General features: G+C 48.8%; 1 protein-coding gene across 5 annotated transcripts in view; it reads right to left on the bottom strand.

Annotated features, from left to right (window-relative positions):
• bbs9 (Bardet-Biedl syndrome 9) overlaps positions 1–18058 on the bottom strand; it is a 505659-nt gene that overhangs the window by 257414 nt on the left and 230187 nt on the right. For all 5 annotated transcript variants that reach the window (XR_005943329.1, XM_041190083.1, XM_041190082.1 and 2 more), the window contains one exon: positions 12212–12394. Coding sequence is in view for 4 of the 5 variants with exons in the window: in XM_041190083.1 (XP_041046017.1) it covers positions 12212–12394 (183 nt within the window). In the remaining variant the exon portion in view is untranslated. The remainder of the gene's footprint in view (positions 1–12211; positions 12395–18058) is intronic.

Genomic DNA, 18058 nt, shown 5'->3' with positions numbered 1-18058 from the left:
GGGAGGAGGGAAGGTTTGGTTGGTGAGAGGAGGGAAGGTTGGTTGGTGGGAAAAGAGAAGGTTGGTTGGTGAGAGGAGGGAAGGTTGGTTGGTGAGAGGAGGGAAGGTTTGGTTGGTGAGAGGAGGGAAGGTTTGGTTGGTGAGAGGAGGGAAGGTTGGTTGGTGAGAGGAGGGAAGGTTTGGTTGGTGAGAGGAGGGAAGGTTTGGTTGGTGAGAGGAGGGAAGGTTGGTTGGTGAGAGGAGGGAAGGTTGGTTGGTGGGAAAAGGGAAAGTTTGGTTGGTGTGAAAAGGGAAGGTTGGTTGGTGAGAGGAGGGAAGGTTTGGTTGGTGAGAGGAGGGAAGGTTTGGTTGGTGGGAATATGGAAGGTTGGTTGGTGAGAGGATGGAAGGTTTGGTTGGTGGGAAAAGGGAAGGTTGGTTGGTGAGAGGAGGGAAGGTTTGGTTGGTGAGAGGAGGGAAGGTTGGTTGGTGGGAAAAGGGAAGGTTGGTTGGTGGGAAAAGGGAAGGTTGGTTGGTGGAAAGGGAAGGTTTTGTTGGTGGAAAAGGGAAGGTTGGTTGGTGGGAGGAGGGAAGGTTGGTTGGTGGGAAAAGGGAAGGTTGGTTGGTGGGAAAAGGGAAGGTTGGTTGGTGGGAAAGGGAAGGTTTTGTTGGTGGGAAAAGGGAAGTTTGGTTGGTGGGAAAAGGGAAGGTTGGTTGGTGGGAAAGGGAAGGTTTTGTTGGTGGGAAAAGGGAAGGTTGGTTGGTGAGAGGAGGGAAGGTTGGTTGGTGGGAGGAGGGAAGGTTGGTTGGTGGGAGGAGGGAAGGTTGGTTGGTGGGAAAAGGGAAGGTTGGTTGGTGGGAAAAGAGAAGGTTGGTGGGAAAAGGGAAGGTTGGTTGGTGGGAAAAGGGAAGGTTGGTTGGTGGGAAAAGGGAAGGTTGGTTGGTGGGAAAAGGGAAGGTTGGTTGGTGGGAAAAGGGAAGGTTGGTTGGTGGGAAAAGGGAAGGTTTGGTTGGTGGGAAAAGGGAAGTTTGGTTGGTGAGAGGAGGGAAGGTTGGTTGGTGGGAAAAGGGAAGGTTGGTTGGTGAGAGGAGGGAAGGTTTGGTTGGTGAGAGGAGGGAAGGTTTGGTTGGTGGGAAAAGGGAAGGTTGGTTGGTGGGAAAAGGGAAGGTTGGTGGGAAAAGGGAAGGTTTGTTGGTGGGAAAAGGGAAGGTTTGGTTGGTGGGAGGGGGAAGGTTGGTTGGTGAGAGGGGGGAAGGTTTGGTTGGTGATAGGAGGGAAGGTTGGTTGGTGGGAGGAGGGAAGGTTGGTTGGTGGGAAAAGGAAGGTTTGGTTGGTGGGAAAAGGGAAGGTTGGTTGGTGGGAAAAGGGAAGGTTGGTTGGTGGGAAAAGGGAAGGTTGGTTGGTGGGAGGAGGGAAGGTTTGGTTGGTGGGAAAAGGGAAGGTTTGGTTGGTGGGAAAAGGGAAGGTTGGTTGGTGGGAAAAGGGAAGGTTGGTTGGTGGGAAAAGGGAAGGTTGGTTGGTGGGAAAAGGGAAGGTTGGTTGGTGGGAAAAGGGAAGGTTGGTTGGTGGGAAAAGGGAAGGTTGGTTGGTGGGAAAAGGGAAGGTTGGTTGGTGGGAAAAGGGAAGGTTGGTTGGTGGGAGGAGGGAAGGTTGGTTGGTGGGAAAAGGGAAGGTTGGTTGGTGGGAAAAGGGAAGGTTTGGTTGGTGGGAAAAGGGAAGGTTGGTTGGTGGGAGGAGGGAAGGTTGGTTGGTGGGGAAAGGGAAGGTTGGTTGGTGGGAGGAGGGAAGGTTGGTTGGTGGGAAAAGGGAAGGTTGGTTGGTGGGAAAAGAGAAGGTTGGTTGGTGGGAAAAGGGAAGGTTGGTTGGTGGGAGGAGGGAAGGTTGGTTGGTGGGAAAAGGGAAGGTTGGTTGGTGGGAAAAGGGAAGGTTGGTTGGTGGGAAAAGGGAAGGTTTGGTTGGTGGGAAAAGAGAAGGTTGGTTGGTGGGAAAAGGGAAGGTTGGTTGGTGGGAAAAGGGAAGGTTGGTTGGTGGGAGGAGGGAAGGTTGGTTGGTGGGAAAAGGGAAGGTTGGTTGGTGGGAAAAGGGAAGGTTGGTTGGTGGGAAAAGGGAAGGTTGGTTGGTGGGAGGAGGGAAGGTTGGTTGGTGGGAGGAGGGAAGGTTGGTTGGTGGGAGGAGGGAAGGTTTGGTTGGTGGGAAAAGGGAAGGTTGGTTGGTGGGAGGAGGAAGGTTGGTTGGTGGGAAAGGGAAGGTTGGTTGGTGGGAGGAGGGAAGGGAAGGTTGGTTGGTGGGAAAAGGGAAGGTTGGTTGGTGGGAAAAGGGAAGGTTGGTTGGTGGGAAAAGGGAAGGTTTGGTTGGTGGGAAAAGGGAAGTTGGTTGGTGGGAAAAGGGAAGGTTGGTTGGTGGGAAAGGGAAGGTTGGTTGGTGGGAAAAGGGAAGGTTGGTTGGTGGGAAAAGGGAAGGTTTGGTTGGTGGGAAAAGGGAAGGTTGGTTGGTGGGAAAAGGGAAGGTTGGTTGGTGGGAAAAGGGAAGGTTGGTTGGTGGGAAAAGGGAAGGTTTGGTTGGTGGGAAAAGGGAAGGTTGGTTGGTGAGAAAAGGGAAGGTTGGTTGGTGGGAAAAGGGAAGGTTGGTTGGTGGAAGGAGGGAAGGTTGGTTGGTGGGAAAAGGGAAGGTTGGTTGGTGGGAAGGGGAGAGGTTTGGTTGGTGGGAAAAGGAAGGTTGGTTGGTGGGAAAAGGGAAGGTTGGTTGGTGGGAAAAGGAAGGTTGGTTGGTGGGAAAAGGGAAGGTTGGTTGGTGGGAAAAGGGAAGGTTGGTTGGTGAGAGGAGGGAAGGTTGGTTGGTGGGAAAGGGAAGGTTGGTTGGTGGGAAAAGGGAAGGTTGGTTGGTGGGAAAAGGGAAGGTTGGTTGGTGGGAAAAGGGAAGGTTGGTTGGTGGGAAAAGGGAAGGTTGGTTGGTGGGAGGAGGGAAGGTTGGTTGGTGGGAGGAGGGAAGGTTGGTTGGTGGGAGGAGGGAAGGTTGGTTGGTGGGAAAGGGAAGGTTTGGTTGGTGAGAGGAGGGAGGTTGGTTGGTGGGAGGAGGGAAGGTTGGTTGGTGGGAAAAGGGAAGGTTGGTTGGTGGGAGGAGGGAAGGTTGGTTGGTGGGAAAAGGGAAGGTTGGTTGGTGGGAAAAGGGAAGGTTGGTTGGTGGGAAAAGGGAAGGTTTGGTTGGTGGGAAAAGGGAAGTTTGGTTGGTGGGAAAAGGGAAGGTTGGTTGGTGGGAAAAGGGAAGGTTGGTTGGTGGGAAAAGAGAAGGTTGGTTGGTGGGAAAAGGGAAGGTTTGGTTGGTGGGAAAAGGGAAGGTTGGTTGGTGGGAAAAGGGAAGGTTTGGTTGGTGGGAAAAGGGAAGGTTGGTTGGTGGGAAAAGGGAAGGTTTGGTTGGTGAGAGGAGGGAAGGTTGGTTGGTAGGAAAATAGAAGGTTTGGTTGGTGGGAAAAGGGAAGGTTGGTTGGTGGAAGGAGGGAAGGTTGGTTGGTGGGAAAAGGGAAGGTTGGTTGGTGGGAGGAGGGAAGGTTGGTTGGTGGGAAAAGGGAAGGTTGGTTGGTGGGAAAAGGAAGGTTGGTTGGTGGGAAAAAGGGAAGGTTGGTTGGTGGGAAAGGGAAGGTTGGTGGGTGGGAAAAGGGAAGGTTGGTTGGTGGGAGGAGGGAAGGTTGGTTGGTGAGAGGAGGGAAGGTTGGTTGGTGGGAAAAGAGAAGGTTTGGTTGGTGGGAAAAGGGAAGATTGGTTGGTGGGAAAGGGAAGGTTGGTTGGTGGGAAAAGAGAAGGTTGGTTGGTGGGAGGAGGGGAAGGTTTGGTTGGTGGGAAAAGGGAAGGTGGTTGGTGGGAGGAGGGAAGGTTGGTTGGTGGGAAAAGGGAAGGTTGGTTGGTGGGAAAAGGGAAGGTTGGTTGGTGGGAAAAGGGAAGGTTGGTTGGTGGGAAAAGAGAAGGTTGGTTGGTGGGAGGAGGGAAGGTTGGTTGGTGGGAAAAGGGAAGGTTGGTTGGTGGGAAAAGGGAAGGTTTGGTTGGTGGGAAAAGGAAGGGAAGTTTGGTTTTGTGGGAAAAGGGAAGGTTTGTTGGTTGGTGGGAAAAGGGAAGGTTTGGTTGGTGGGAAAAGGGAAGGTTGGTTGGTGGGAAAAGGGAAGTTTGGTTGGTGGGAAAAGGGAAGGTTGGTGGGAAAAGGGGAAGGTTGGTTGGTGGGAGGAGGGAAGGTTGGTTGGTGGGAAAAGGGAAGGTTGGTTGGTGGGAAAAGGGAAGGTTGGTTGGTGGGAAAAGGGAAGGTTGGTTGGTGGGAGGAGGGAAGGTTGGTTGGTGGGAAAAGGGAAGGTTGGTTGGTGGGAAAAGGGAAGGTTTGGTTGGTGGGAAAAGGGAAGGTTGGTTGGTGGGGAGGAGGGAAGGTTGGTTGGTGGGAAAAGAGAAGGTTGGTTGCTGGGAGGAGGGAAGGTTGGTTGGTGGGAAAAGGGAAGGTTGGTTGGTGGGAAAGAGAAGGTTGGTTGGTGGGAAAAGAGAAGGTTGGTTGGTGGGAGGAGGGAAGGTTGGTTGGTGGGAAAAGGTAAGGTTGGTTGGTGGGAAAGGGAAGGTTGGTTGGTGGGGAAAAGGGAAGGTTGGTTGGTGGGAAAAGAGAAGGTTGGTTGGTGGGAAAAGGGAAGGTTGGTTGGTGGGAAAGGGGAAGGTTGGTTGGTGGGAGGAGGGAAGGTTGGTTGGTGGGAAAGGGAAGGTTTGGTTGGAGGGAAAAGGGAAGGTTGGTTGGTGGAGAGGAGGGAAGGTTGGTTGGTGGGAAAGGGAAGGTTGGTTGGTGGGGAAAGGGAAAGTTTGGTTGTGAGAGGAGGGAAGGTTGGTTGGTGAGAGGAGGGAAGGTTTGTTGGTGAGAGGAGGGAAGGTTTTGGTTGGTGAGAGGAGGGAAGGTTGGTTGGTGAGAGGAGGGAAGGTTGGTTGATGGGAAAAGGAAAGTTTGGTTGGTGGGAAAAGGGAAGGTTGGTTGGTGAGAGGAGGGAAGGTTTGGTTGGTGAGAGGAGGGAAGGTTTGGTGGGGAGAGGAGGGAAGGTTTGGTTGGTGAGAGGATGGGAAGGTTTGTTGGTGGAAAGGGAAGGTGGTTGGTGAGAGGAGGGAAGGTTTGGTTGGTGAGAGGAGGGAAGGTTGGTTGGTGGGAAAAGGGAAAGTTGGTTGGTGGAAAAGGGAAGGTGGTTGGTGGAAAAGGGAAGGTTTTGTTGGTGGGGAAAGAGGAAGGTTGGTTGGTAGAGGAGGGAAGGTTGGTTGGTGGGAAAAGGAAGGTTGGTTGGTGGGAAAAGGAAGGTTGGTTGGTGGGAAAGGGAAGGTTTGTTGGTGGGAAAGGGAAGTTTGGTTGGTGGGAAAAGGGAAGGTTGGTTGGTGGGAAAGGGAAGGTTTTGTTGGTGGGAAAAGGGAAGGTTGGTTGGTGGGAGGAGGGAAGGTTGGTTGGTGGGAGGAGGGAAGGTTGGTTGGTGGGAAAAGAGAAGGTTGGTTGGTGGGAAAAGGGAAGGTTGGTTGGTGGGAAAAGAGAAGGTTGGTGGGAAAAGGGAAGGTTGGTTGGTGGGAAAAGGGAAGGTTGGTTGGTGGGAAAAGGGAAGGTTGGTTGGTGGGAAAAGGGAAGGTTGGTTGGTGGGAAAAGGGAAGGTTGGTTGGTGGGAAAAGGAAGGTTGGTTGGTGGGAAAAGGGAAGGTTTGGTTGGTTAGAGGAGGGAAGGTTTGGTTGGTGGGAAAAGGGAAGTTTGGTTGGTGAGAGGAGGGAAGGTTGGTTGGTGAGAGGAGGGAAGGTTTGGTTGGTGAGAGGAGGGAAGGTTGGTTGGTGGGAAAAGAGAAGGTTGGTGGGAAAAGGGAAGGTTGGTTGGTGGGAAAAGGGAAGGTTGGTTGGTGGGAGGAGGGAAGGTTGGTTGGTGGGAAAGGGAAGGTTTGGTTGGTGGGAAAAGGGAAGGTTGGTTGGTGGGAGGAGGGAAGGTTGGTTGGTGGGAAAAGGGAAGGTTGGTTGGTGGGAAAAGGGAAAGTTTGGTTGGTGGGAAAAGGGAAAGTTTGGTTGGTGGGAAAAGAGAAGGTTGGTTGGTGAGAGGAGGGAAGGTTTGGTTGGTGGGAAAAGAGAAGGTTGGTTGGTGGGAAAAGGGAAGGTTGGTTGGTGGGAAAAGGGAAGGTTGGTTGGTGGGAGGAGGGAAGGTTTGGTTGGTGGGAAAAGGGAAGGTTGGTTGGTGGGAAAAGGGAAGGTTGGTTGGTGGGAAAAGGGAAGGTTGGTTGGTGGGAAAAGGGAAGGTTGGTCGGTGGGAAAAGGGAAGGTTGGTTGGTGGGAAAAGAGAAGGTTGGTTGGTGGGAGGAGGGAAGGTTTGGTTGGTGGGAAAAGGGAAGGTTGGTTGGTGGGAAAAGGGAAGGTTTGGTTGGTGGGAAAAGGGAAGGTTGGTTGGTGGGAAAAGAGAAGGTTGGTTGGTGAGAGGAGGGAAGGTTTGGTTGGTGAGAGGAGGGAAGGTTTGGTTGGTGGGAAAAGAGGAGGTTGGTTGGTGGGAAAAGAGAAGGTTGGTTGGTGGGAAAAGGGAAGGTTGGTTGGTGGTAGGAGGGAAGGTTGGTTGGTGAGAGGAGGGAAGGTTGGTTGGTGGGAAAAGGGAAGGTTGGTTGGTGGGAAAAGGGAAGGTTGGTTGGTGGGAAAAGGGAAGGTTTGGTTGGTGAGAGGAGGGAAGGTTTGGTTGGTGAGGGGAGGGAAGGTTTGGTTGGTGGGAAAAGGGAAGGTTGGTTGGTGGGAAAAGGGAAGGTTTGGTTGGTGGGAAAAGGGAAGGTTGGTTGGTGAGAGGAGGGAAGGTTGGTTGGTGGGAAAGGGAAGGTTGGTTGGTGGGAAAGGGAAGGTTGGTTGGTGGGAAAGGGAAGGTTTGGTTGGTGGGAGGAGGTAAGGTTTGGTTGTTGGGAAAAGAGAAGGTTGGTTGGTGGGAAAAGGGAAGGTTTGGTTGGTGGGAGGAGGGAAGGTTGGTTGGTGGGAAAAGGGAAGGTTGGTTGGTGGGAAAAGGGAAGTTTGGTTGGTGGGAAAAGAGAAGGTTGGTTGGTGGGAAAAGAGAAGGTTGGTTGGTGGGAAAAGGGAAGGTTGGTTGGTGGGAAAAGGGAAGGTTGGTTGGTGGGAAAATGGAAGGTTTGGTTGGTGGGAAAAGGGAAGGTTGGTTGGTGGGAAAAGTGAAGGTTGGTTGGTGGGAAAAGGTAAGGTTGGTTGGTGAGAGGAGAGAAGGTTGGTGGTGGGAAAGAGAAGGTTGGTTGGTGGGAAAAGGGAAGGTTGGTTGTTGGGAATAGGGAAGGTTGGTTGGTGGGAAAAGGGAAGGTTGGTTGGTGGGAGGAGGGTAGGTTTGGTTGGTGGGAAAAGGGAAGGTTGGTTGGTGGGAAAAAGGAAGGTTGGATGGTGGGAAAAAGGAAGGTTGGTTGGTGGGAAAAGGGAAGGTTGGTGGGTGGGAAAAGGGAAGGTTGGTTGGTGAGAGGAGGGAAGGTTGGTTGGTGAGAGGAGGGAAGGTTGGTTGGTGGGAAAAGAGAAGGTTTGGTTGGTGGGAAAAGAGAAGGTTGGTTGGTGGGAAAAGGGAAGGTTGGTTGGTGGGAAAAGAGAAGGTTGGTTGGTGGGAGGAGGGAAGGTTTGGTTGGTGAGAGGAGGGAAGGTTTGGTTGGTGAGAGGAGGGAAGGTTGGTTGGTGGGAGGAGGGAAGGTTTGGTTGGTGAGAGGAGGGAAGGTTGGTTGGTGGGAGGATGGAAGGTTGGTTGGTGGGAAAAGGGAACGTTGGTTGGTGGGAGGAGGGAAGGTTGTTTGGTGGGAAAAGAGAAGGTTGGTTGGTGGGAAAAGGGAAGGTTGGTTGGTGGGAAAAGGGAAGGTTTGGTTGGTGAGAGGAAGAGAAGGTTTGGTTGAGTGAGAGGAGGGAAGGTTGGTTGGTGGGAAAAGGGAAGGTTGGTTGGTGGAAAAGAGAAGGTTGGTTGGTGGGAAAGGAAGGTTGGTTGGTGAGAGAAGGGAAGGTTTGGTTGGTGGAGAAGGGAAGGTTGGTTGGTGAGAAAGGTGGGAAGGTTTGGTTGGTGAGAAGAGGGAAGGTTGGTTGGTGAGAGGAGGGAAGGTTGGTTGGTGAGGAAAGGGAAGGTTTGGTTGGTGAGAGGAAAGGAAGGTTGGTTGGTGGGGAAAGGGAAGGTTGGTGGGTGGAAGGGAAGGTTGGTTGGTGAGAGGAGGGAAGGTGGTTGGTGAGCGGAGGGAAGGTTGGTTGGTGGGAAAGAGAAGGTTTGGTTGGTGGGAAAAGAGAAGGTTGGTTGGTGAGAGGAAGGGAAGGTTGGTTGGTGAGAAAGAGAAGGTTGGTTGGTGGGAGGGAAGGTTTGGTTGGTGGGAAAAGGGAAGGTGGGTTGGTGGGAGGAGGGAAGGTTTGGTTGGTGGGAAAAGAGAAGGTTGGTTGGTGGGAAAAGGGAAGGTTGGTTGGTGGGAGAAGGGAAGGTTGTTTGGTGGGAAAAGAGAAGATTGGTTGGTGAGAGGAGGGAAGGTTGGTTGGTGGGAAAAGGGAAGGTTGGTTGGTGGGAAAAGGGAAGGTTTGGTTGGTGGGAAAAGGGAAGTTTGGTTTGTGGGAAAAGGGAAGGTTTGGTTGGTGGGAAAAGGGAAGGTTTGGTTGAAGGGAAAAGGGAAGGTTGGTTGGTGGGAAAAGGGAAGTTTGGTTGGTGGGAAAAGGGAAGGTTGGTGGGAAAAGGGAAGGTTGGTGGGAGGAGGGAAGGTTGGTTGGTGGGAAAAGGGAAGGTTGGTTGGTGGGAAAAGGGAAGGTTGGTTGGTGGGAAAAGGGAAGGTTGGTTGGTGGGAGGAGGGAAGGTTTGGTTGGTGGGAAAAGGGAAGGTTGGTTGGTGGGAAAAGGGAAGGTTTTGTTGGTGGGAAAAGGGAAGGTTGGTTGGTGGGAGGAGGGAAGGTTGGTTGGTGGGAAAAGAGAAGGTTGGTTGCTGGGAGGAGGGAAGGTTGGTTGGTGGGAAAAGGGAAGGTTGGTTGGTGGGAAAAGAGAAGGTTGGTTGGTGGGAAAAGAGAAGGTTGGTTGGTGGGAGGAGGGAAGGTTGGTTGGTGGGAAAAGGTAAGGTTGGTTGGTGGGAAAAGGGAAGGTTGGTTGGTGGGAAAGGGAAGGTTGGTTGGTGGGAAAAGAGAAGGTTGGTTGGTGGGAAAAGGGAAGGTTGGTTGGTGGGAAAAGGGAAGGTTGGTTGGTGGGAGGAGGGAAGGTTGGTTGGTGGGAAAAGGGAAGGTTTGGTTGGTGGGAAAAGGGAAGGTTGGTTGGTGGGAGGAGGGAAGGTTGGTTGGTGGGAAAAGGGAAGGTTGGTTGGTGGGAAAAGGGAAAGTTTGGTTGGTGGGAAAAGGGAAAGTTTGGTTGGTGGGAAAAGAAAAGGTTGGTTGGTGAGAGGAGGGAAGGTTTGGTTGGTGGGAAAAGAGAAGGTTGGTTGGTGGGAAAAGAGAAGGTTGGTTGTTGGGAAAAGGGAAGGTTGGTTGGTGGGAGGAGGGAAGGTTTGGTTGGTGGGAAAAGGGAAGGTTGGTTGGTGGGAGGAGGGAAGGTTGGTTGGTGGGAAAAGGGAAGGTTGGTTGGTGGGAGGAGGGAAGGTTGGTTGGTGGGAAAAGAGAAGGTTGGTTGGTGGGAAAAGGGAAGGTTGGTTGGTGGGAAAAGGGAAGGTTGGTTGGTCGGAAAAGCGAACGTTGGTTGGTGGGAAAAGCGAAGGTTGGTTGGTGGGAGGAGGGAAGGTTTGGTTGGTGGGAAAAGGGAAGGTTGGTTGGTGGGAAAAGGAAGGTTTGGTTGGTGGGAAAAGGGAAGGTTGGTTGGTGGGAAAAGAGAAGGTTGGTTGGTGAGAGGAGGGAAGGTTTGGTTGGTGGGAAAAGAGGAGGTTGGTTGGTGGGAAAAGAGAAGGTTGGTTGGTGGGAAAAGGGAAGGTTGGTTGGTGGGAGGAGGGAAGGTTGGTTGGTGGGAAAAGGGAAGGTTGGTTGGTGGGAAAAGGGAAGGTTGGTTGGTGAGAGGAGGGAAGGTTTGGTTGGTGGGAAAAGGGAAGGTTGGTTGGTGAGAAAAAGGGAGGGATGGGGAGCAGCAGAAGCAGCTGAATGGCTGACCTCAACCTGATTGAGAAAGAAATGCATGAGCTCATCACACTAGTTTTTAGGGCACTGGTAAGACTACATCTGGAATATTTATTTAGGAAGGATGTAAATATATTGGAAACAGTTCAGAGAAGGTTTACTAGGCTATTCCTGGAATGGGTGGGTTGTCTTATGAAAAAATTTAGATAGACTAGGCTTGTACCCGTTAGAGTTTCGAAGAGTAAGAGGCAAATCAAAAACAGAATTACCTGGAAAAACTCAGCAGGTCTGGCAGCATCGGCGGAGAAGAAAAGAGTTGACGCTTCGAGTCCTCATGACCCTTCGACAGAACTTGAGTTCGAGTCCAAGAAAGAGTTGAAATATAAGCTGGTTTAAGGTGTGTGTGTGGGGGGCGGAGAGATAGAGAGAGAGAGGTGGGGGGGGGGGGGTTGTGGTTGTAGGGACAAACAAGCAGTGATAGAAGCAGACCAGCAGAAGAGTAAGAGGCAACTTGATTGAAACACAAGATCCTGAGGTGTCTTGACAAGGCATATGTGAAGGGGATATTTCCTTTTGTGGGGGAATCTAGAACTAGGGGTCACTGTTTAAAAATAAGGGATCGCCCATTAAGACAAAGATGAGAATTTGTTTCTCTTCGAACGTCATGAGTCATTGGAACTCTCTTCCTCAAAGGACAGTGGAAGCAGATTCTTTGAATATTTTTTGAGGCAGAGGTAGACAGGTTCTTGAAAAGCAAAGTGATGAAATGTTATACGGGGTAGGTGGGAATGCGGAGTTGAGGTTACACTCAAGTTAGCCATGATCTTACTGAATGCTGAAGCAGGCTCAAGGGGCCGAATGGTCTACTCCTGCTTCTAATTAATATGTTCATATGTTGGAAGCAAGGGTACATAGGGCAGGAGAGAGGGGATTAAGAAGATGGTTGATGGTAGATAAGAGAGGCTAGGGGTAACTTTTTTGGATGATAATGGAGTATTTGAAGAGGAGCCTGAGGCTCCTCAGCATTTGATGTCATCTAAGGCAATGGCTTCAATCTCTCAACGAAACATGTTATAAGTTTCCTTGTTACAGCATGTTTGGAGAAGGCAATGTGGGTAGCGAGTAGACTGCACAGATTTGGGATGCCTGCAGTGTCACATGTGGTTGTGTTGTTGAGGGAGTAATAGTTTTGTGTATCAAGCCAGTGACAGATATGGCTTGAAAAAGATAGTAATAAGTCAGAATATTTGAACACTGAGGCCAAGTCGAGTTGATTGATGGAGCCTTGAATGCTGATGAAATCAGAAAATTCATTAAGACTTACCAGAGAGACTTCTTTTCTGCGACACTTAGACAACTTTAAATACATTTTTAAATATACTTGTTTGAATGAAACTTCTCATTCAGGAACTGGGGATAAATGACCCTTTATTTTTTTAAGAAATGCAATGAAAAAGCATTCAATAGACATTTTTGTCTGATGTAATTTTGTTAAAGCCAGAAAACATTTGACTAGTGTGTAAGGAAAGGTCCCCATGAAATTAATGACAAGTAGTACTGAATTCATTGAGCATTCACTTGACTCAGTTTTCAGCTCTGCAAAGAGAATGAACTATATCCTGTAGAGGAACTAACAAAACAAATTGTGTGCAGAAGATTTTTGACAACAGAGGGAGAAAGAAATGGACTGTATTCATATGCTGTTTTAGGTCATTGTTATGGCATACGAACCTATGAATTGGGGGCAGGAGTAGGCCATTTGGCCCCTCGAGACTGCTCCGCCATTCAGTAAGATCACAGCTGATCTGAATGTGACCTCAACTCCACATTCCACCTTGACTCTCCTGTTAGTCAAGAATCCATCTACCTCTGCCTTACAAATTATCAATGATCCTGCCTCCACTGTCTCTGGCTTATCTTCTTATGGGAATGTATTCAAGGTGTTGCTAATATCTATTTTTTATTTGTACTGTACTGCAGTTCTCATTTAAACATAGTGTGATAGTTATGATTTCTGTAAATTATAAATGGATACCCCAAGAATCTCTACTTAAGAAAAAACAAATTTAGAAATAACTCACAAGTGAAGAATTCAGTGCCATTTGGAGAACATCTGCAGCATTAAATGGTTGGCAAAAGGATTCATAAATGAACATCCCTGCAGGGAGATCATTTATTCTACAACCTTACAGGGCACTTACTAATTCCTGGCTATCCTGCATCAGTGGTAGAAAGGTAGCCTTCAGTATGGTCATCTGGTCTATGCTCAAGTCTTGCCACAGGCCAATCAACTGGACCAACAACTGGGTGCCACTCTTCAACCTGGTGAAAACTTGGTACAAGTTGGCCTGATTTTCCTCCGCAGCATCAGCGAGAGCTGTAAGCTGAAACAAATGTAACAGTAATTATGTTATATTTATTCAAATAACAAGCTTTACATTTCCAACAGGAGCCCTTTGAAAAAAATATGCTGCTTGTCACAAGGGTCCCATTGAAAATACTGGCAACATTACATGGAAAGGGGAAAAGAAATTAAACTTTTATTGATGTCAACTAAAAGAATGCATGACATGATACCATACTGGTTGTAAAAGGCTCTTTGAGTGAACAAGGATTATAAATGTATACCAAAATCCATGTTACAACTGCAAACCTGCTGATCTGGAACATGTCAATGGTTCGCTCACAGTCAGCATCCTCTAACCAATTTCCTGAACTGTGAGAGTAAGAAATCACCTGACCACTTCTCACCACCTGCCTGATCACTCTTTGCATCTTTCTGTTTGGCTTTTAATGTAACTATTGACATTGGAATAGCTGGGCCGCTGCCCACTCCTAGAATCAGGTTATTTTAGTATATCCCTCTCGGGGCCATTGTTTCTGGGAGTCAACAGGATAGTGAATGCTGTCACCCCCTTCTCAAGGGCAATTGGGGATGAGCAATAATTACTGGCCTTGCCAATGATGCACACATCCCGTGGATCAAAAACAAAGGTCCTGCTATCAGAAACATTAAAGGGGACACAAGTTCTATGAAAAATAGTTTTATGAACTTGTCAATAATCTTAAATGTGTTTTTTTTAGGTTGTTTTTGTAAATCTGATGAATTTTGTTGGATATTGCTCTTTTGAACTGGTAGATTTTTGGACACTAAGGGAACCAAGGGATATGGGGAAGGCAGGAAAGTGCAGATGAGGTTGAAGATCAGCCATGATCCTATTGAATGGTGAATGTTGCCACCTGGATCCAGCACATTGTGGTTCAACATGGTTCGCCACACAAATGGCATAAAATTGAATTTTCAAACCATTTCTGTTGTGCTTACTTTTAGCTTTACAGAGCAAAATTCCCATTTAATGGAACCAAGAAACGGAATCAGTAGGCCAGAGGCCACAAGCTCAAATTGCAGCATAGTGAAAGTTATGAAACTGAATCCAATACCAGACAAGTAACTATGAGGCCTGTTGTCTGTTGCAAAACTCCAACCAGTTACCAATGCCCTTCAGGTCAGGGAAGATAAGGGAAGGAAAGGGAAAGGAACATGCCACTCTCTCCAGCCTGGCCAACAGGTAACTCCAGCCTCATATGATTGGCTGACCCTTAAGTGTCTTGACACTGTTGCTCACATTCCAAAAAACAGGTTCTCTGCAGGACGGTTCCACACCAAAAGCTTGGAGCTGAACTTCTTTGAGGCTGGTACCACTTGTAGTGGACAACAAATGAATTCCGTTCAAATTTGCCTTGTATCACCTTTCATGTCATAGCCATATATTTTTTCTATTCTTTCACGAAATGTGGACATCACTGGCTAGGCCAGCATTTTTATTGCCCATCTTTAATTGCCCTTGAGAAGGTAGTAGTGGGCTGCCTTCTTGAACCGCTGCAGTCCAAATGGTGCAGGTAAACCCACTGTGCTGTTAGGGAGGGAGTTCCAGGATTTTGACCCAGCGACAGTGAAGGAATGGTGATATATTTCCAAGTCAGGATGGTGAGTGACTTGGAGGGGAACTTCCAGGTGGTGGTGTTCACATGCATCTGTTGCCCTTGTCATTCCCAGTGGCAGAGGTCACAGGTTTGGAAGGTGTTGTCAAAGGAGCCTTGTGAGTTGCTGCAGTGCATCTTGTAGATGGTACACATTGCTGCTACTGTGCGTTGATGGTAGAGAGTGTGGATTTTGAAGGTGGTGGTAGTGGTGTCAGTCAAGCAGGCTGCTTTGTCCTGGATGGTGTCAAGCTTCTGGAGTGTTGTGGGAGCTGCACTTATCCAGGCAAGTGGGGAGTATTCCATCACATTCCTGACTTGTGCCTTGTAGATGGTGGACAGGCTTTGGGGAGTCAGAAGGTGAGTTACTCGCCACTGGATTCCTAGTCTCTGACCTGCTCTTGTGGCCACAGTATTTATATGGCTAGTCCAAATCAGTTTCTGGTCAATGGTAACCCCAGGATGTTGATAGTGGGAGATTCAATGATGGTAACGCCATTGAATGTCATGGGGAGATGGTTAGATTCTTTCATTGGAGATGGTCATTGCCTGGCACTTGTGTGGCACGAATGTTACTTGCCACTTATCAGCCCCAGCCTGAATATTGACCAGGTCTTGCTGCATATGGGCATGGACTGCTTCAGTATCTGAGGAGTTGTGAATGGAACTGAACATTGTGTAATCAGAAGTGAACATCCTCGCTTATGACCTAATGATGGAGGGAAGGTCATTGAAGAAGCAGCTGAAGGTGATTGAGTCTTGGACACTACCCTGAGGAACTCCTGCAGTGATATCCTGGAGCTGAGATGATTGACCTCCAACAACCGTAACCATCTTCCTTTGTGCTAGGTATGACTCCAACCAGTGGAGAGCTTTCCCTCTGATTCCCATTGACTCCAGTTTTGCTAGGGCTCCTTCGTGCCACACTCAGTCAAATGGTGCCTTGATGTCAAGGGCAGTCACTCACCTCACCTCTGGAGTTCAGCTCTTTTGTCCATTGGAACTTAGGAGCAGGAGTAGGCCATTCGGCCCCTTAAACCCGCTCCGCCATTTAACTAGATCATGCCTGAACTTCAACTTCAATGCCATGTTCCTGCACTATCCCCATATCGCTTAATGTCATTGGTATCTAGAAATCTATTTACCTCTGCTTTGAACATACTCAATGACTGAACCTCCACAGCCCTCTGGGATAGAGAATTCCAAAGATTCACCACCCTCTGAGTGAAGAAATTCCTCCTCATCTCGGTCCTAAATGGCCTTTGTCTTGTTCTGAGATTGTGTCCCCAGTTCTATACCTCACAAGCCAGAGGAAACATCCTTCCTGCATTTATCCTGTTGAACCCTCTAAGAATTTTATACACTTCAATGAGATCACCTTTCAATCTTCTAACCTCTAGAGATTACAGGCCCAGTCGCCTCAATATTTCTTCATAGGCCAATCCCGCCATCCCCAGGATTAGCTTGAACCTTCGTTGCACTCTCTCTATATCCTTCCTTAGGTAAGGAGGCAAAAACTGTACACAATACTCCAGGTAAGTCTCACCAAGGCTCCATACAATTCCTTATTCCTGTACGCAAATCCCTTTCAATAAAGGCTGACATATCATTTGCCTTCCTAATTGCTTGTTGCACCTGCATATTAGCTTTCAGTGACTGAAGAACAAGAACACCCAAGTCTCTTTGGACATCAGCACTTCCCAATCTCTCCCTATTTAAGAAATACTGTACATTTGTTTTTCCTCCCAAAGTTGATAAGTTCAGATTTTCCACATTATGTTCCCTCTGCCATTTTCTTGCCCACTCACTTAGTCTATCTAAATCTCATTGAAGCCGCTTTACATCCTCTTCACAATTCATATTCCCACCAAGTTTTGTGTCATCTGCAAATTTGGAAATAACACTTTTGGGCCCCACATCCAAATCATTGATAAAGATTTTGAATAGCTGGGGCCCAAGAACAAATGCTTGCGGTACCCCACCACTCTCAGCCTGCCAACCTGAGAATGATCCGTTCATCCCTACTCTCTGTCTTCAGTCCCTGAACCAATCCTCAATCCATACCAGTATATTTCCCCCAATCCTATGAGCTCTAATTTTGCTTATTAACTTCCTTTGTGGGGCCTTAGCGAAAGCCTTCTGAAAATCCAAATAAACCACATCCACTGGTTCTCCCTTATCTAGTTGGCCCAATCTCACCATTGTTTTCGAAATGCCCAGTTATTAGACACTTGAGAATTGATTCTAGTATTAGATTTTACCATGTCTAGACTAAGGCTGTAATGATGTCAGGAGCTGAGTGGGCCTGACAGAAGCCAAACTAAACATCAGTGAGCAGGTTATAACTAAGTAAAACAAAAACAAAAATACTTGGAAAAACTCAGCAGGTCTGGCAGCATCTGCGGAGAGGAACACAGTTAATGTTTCGAGTCCGAATGACCCTTCAACAGAACTAAGTAAAAATAGAACAGAGGTGAAATATAAGCTGGTTTGGGGGGGGGGGGGTGGGTGCGGGGGTGGGACAAGTAGAGCTGGATTGAGGGCCAGTGATAGGTGGAGATAACCAAAAGATGTCACAAACAAAAGGACAAAGAGGTGTTGAAGGTGGTGATATTATCTAAGGAATGTGCTAATTAAGGGTAGAAAGCAGGACAAACAAGGTACAGATAGCCCTAGTGGGGGTGGGATGGGGTGAAGGAATCGAAATAGGCTGAAAGGTAGAGATAAAATAATGGATGGAAATACATTTAAAAATAATGGAAATAGGTGGGAAAAGAAAAATCTATATAAATTACTGGAAAAAAAGGGGGGGGGGAATCGGAAAGGAGGTGGGGATGGAGGAGAGAGTTCATGATCTAAAATTGTTGAACTCAATATTCAGTGCGGAAGGCTGTAAAGTGCCTAGTTGGAAGATGAGGTGCTGTTCCTCCAGTTTGTGTTGAGCTTCACTGGAACAATACAGCAGGCCAAGGACGGACATGTGAGCATGAGAGCAGGGGGGAGTGTTGAAATCGCAAGCGACAGGGAGGTCTGGGTCATGCTTGCAGACAGACCGAAGGTGTTCCGCAAAGTGGTCACCCAGTCTGCGTTTGGTCTCTCCAATGTAGAGGAAACCGCATTGGGAGCAGTGAATGCAGTAGACTAAATTGAGGGAAGTGCAAGTGAAATGCTGCTTCACTTGAAAGGAGTGTTTGGGCCCTTGGATGGTGAGGAGAGGGGAAGTAAAGGGGCAGGTGTTGCACCTTCTGCGGTTGCACGGGAAGGTGCCGTGGAAGGGGGTTGAGGAGTAGGGGGTGATGGAGGAGTGGACCAGGGTGTCCCAGGGGAACGACCCCTGTGGAATGCCACTGGGGGGGGTGGTGAAGGGAAGACGTGTTTGGTGGTGGCATCATGCTGGAGTTGGTGGAAATGGCGGAGGATGATCCTTTGAATGCGGAGGCTGGTGGGGTGATAAGTGAGGACAAGGGGGACTCTATCATGTTTCTGGGAGGGAGAGGAAGGTGTGAGGGCGGATAAGTAAGTAAATGCTGCTTGATAGCACTGTCAACAACCCCTTCCATCATTCTGCTGATGATTGAGAATAGACTGACAGGGTGGTAATTAGCCAGGTTGGATTTGTCCTTTTTGTGGGCTGCACATACGTGGGCAGTTTTTCACATTGCCAGGTAGATGCCAGTGTTGTAACTGCACTGGAACAGCTTGGCTAAGGACGCAACTAGCTCTGGAGCACAAGCCTTCAGTACTTTTGCTGAAGTGTTGTCAGGGCCCATAGCTTTTGTGGCATCCAGTGCCTTCAAAGTTTCTTGATATCACATGGAGGGATCGAATTGGCTGAAGACTGACATCTGTGATGCTGGGGACCTCCACAGAGATCAAGGTGGATGAACCATTTGGCACTTCTGGTTGAAGATAGTTGCAAAAGCTTCAGCCATGTCTTTTGCAAGGAGGTGTAGGGCTCCCCCATCACTGAGGATGGAGAAAATTAGTTGTTTAACTGTCCACCACCATTCACGACTGGATGTGGCAGGACTGCAGAGATTAAATCTGATCTATTGGTTGTGAGATCG

This window comes from Carcharodon carcharias, chromosome 6 (genome assembly GCF_017639515.1).
Source record: "Carcharodon carcharias isolate sCarCar2 chromosome 6, sCarCar2.pri, whole genome shotgun sequence".
NCBI lineage: Eukaryota > Metazoa > Chordata > Chondrichthyes > Lamniformes > Lamnidae > Carcharodon > Carcharodon carcharias.
The sequence above is the reverse complement of the archived record's forward strand: the minus strand, read 5'-3'. Positions and strand labels throughout refer to the sequence as shown.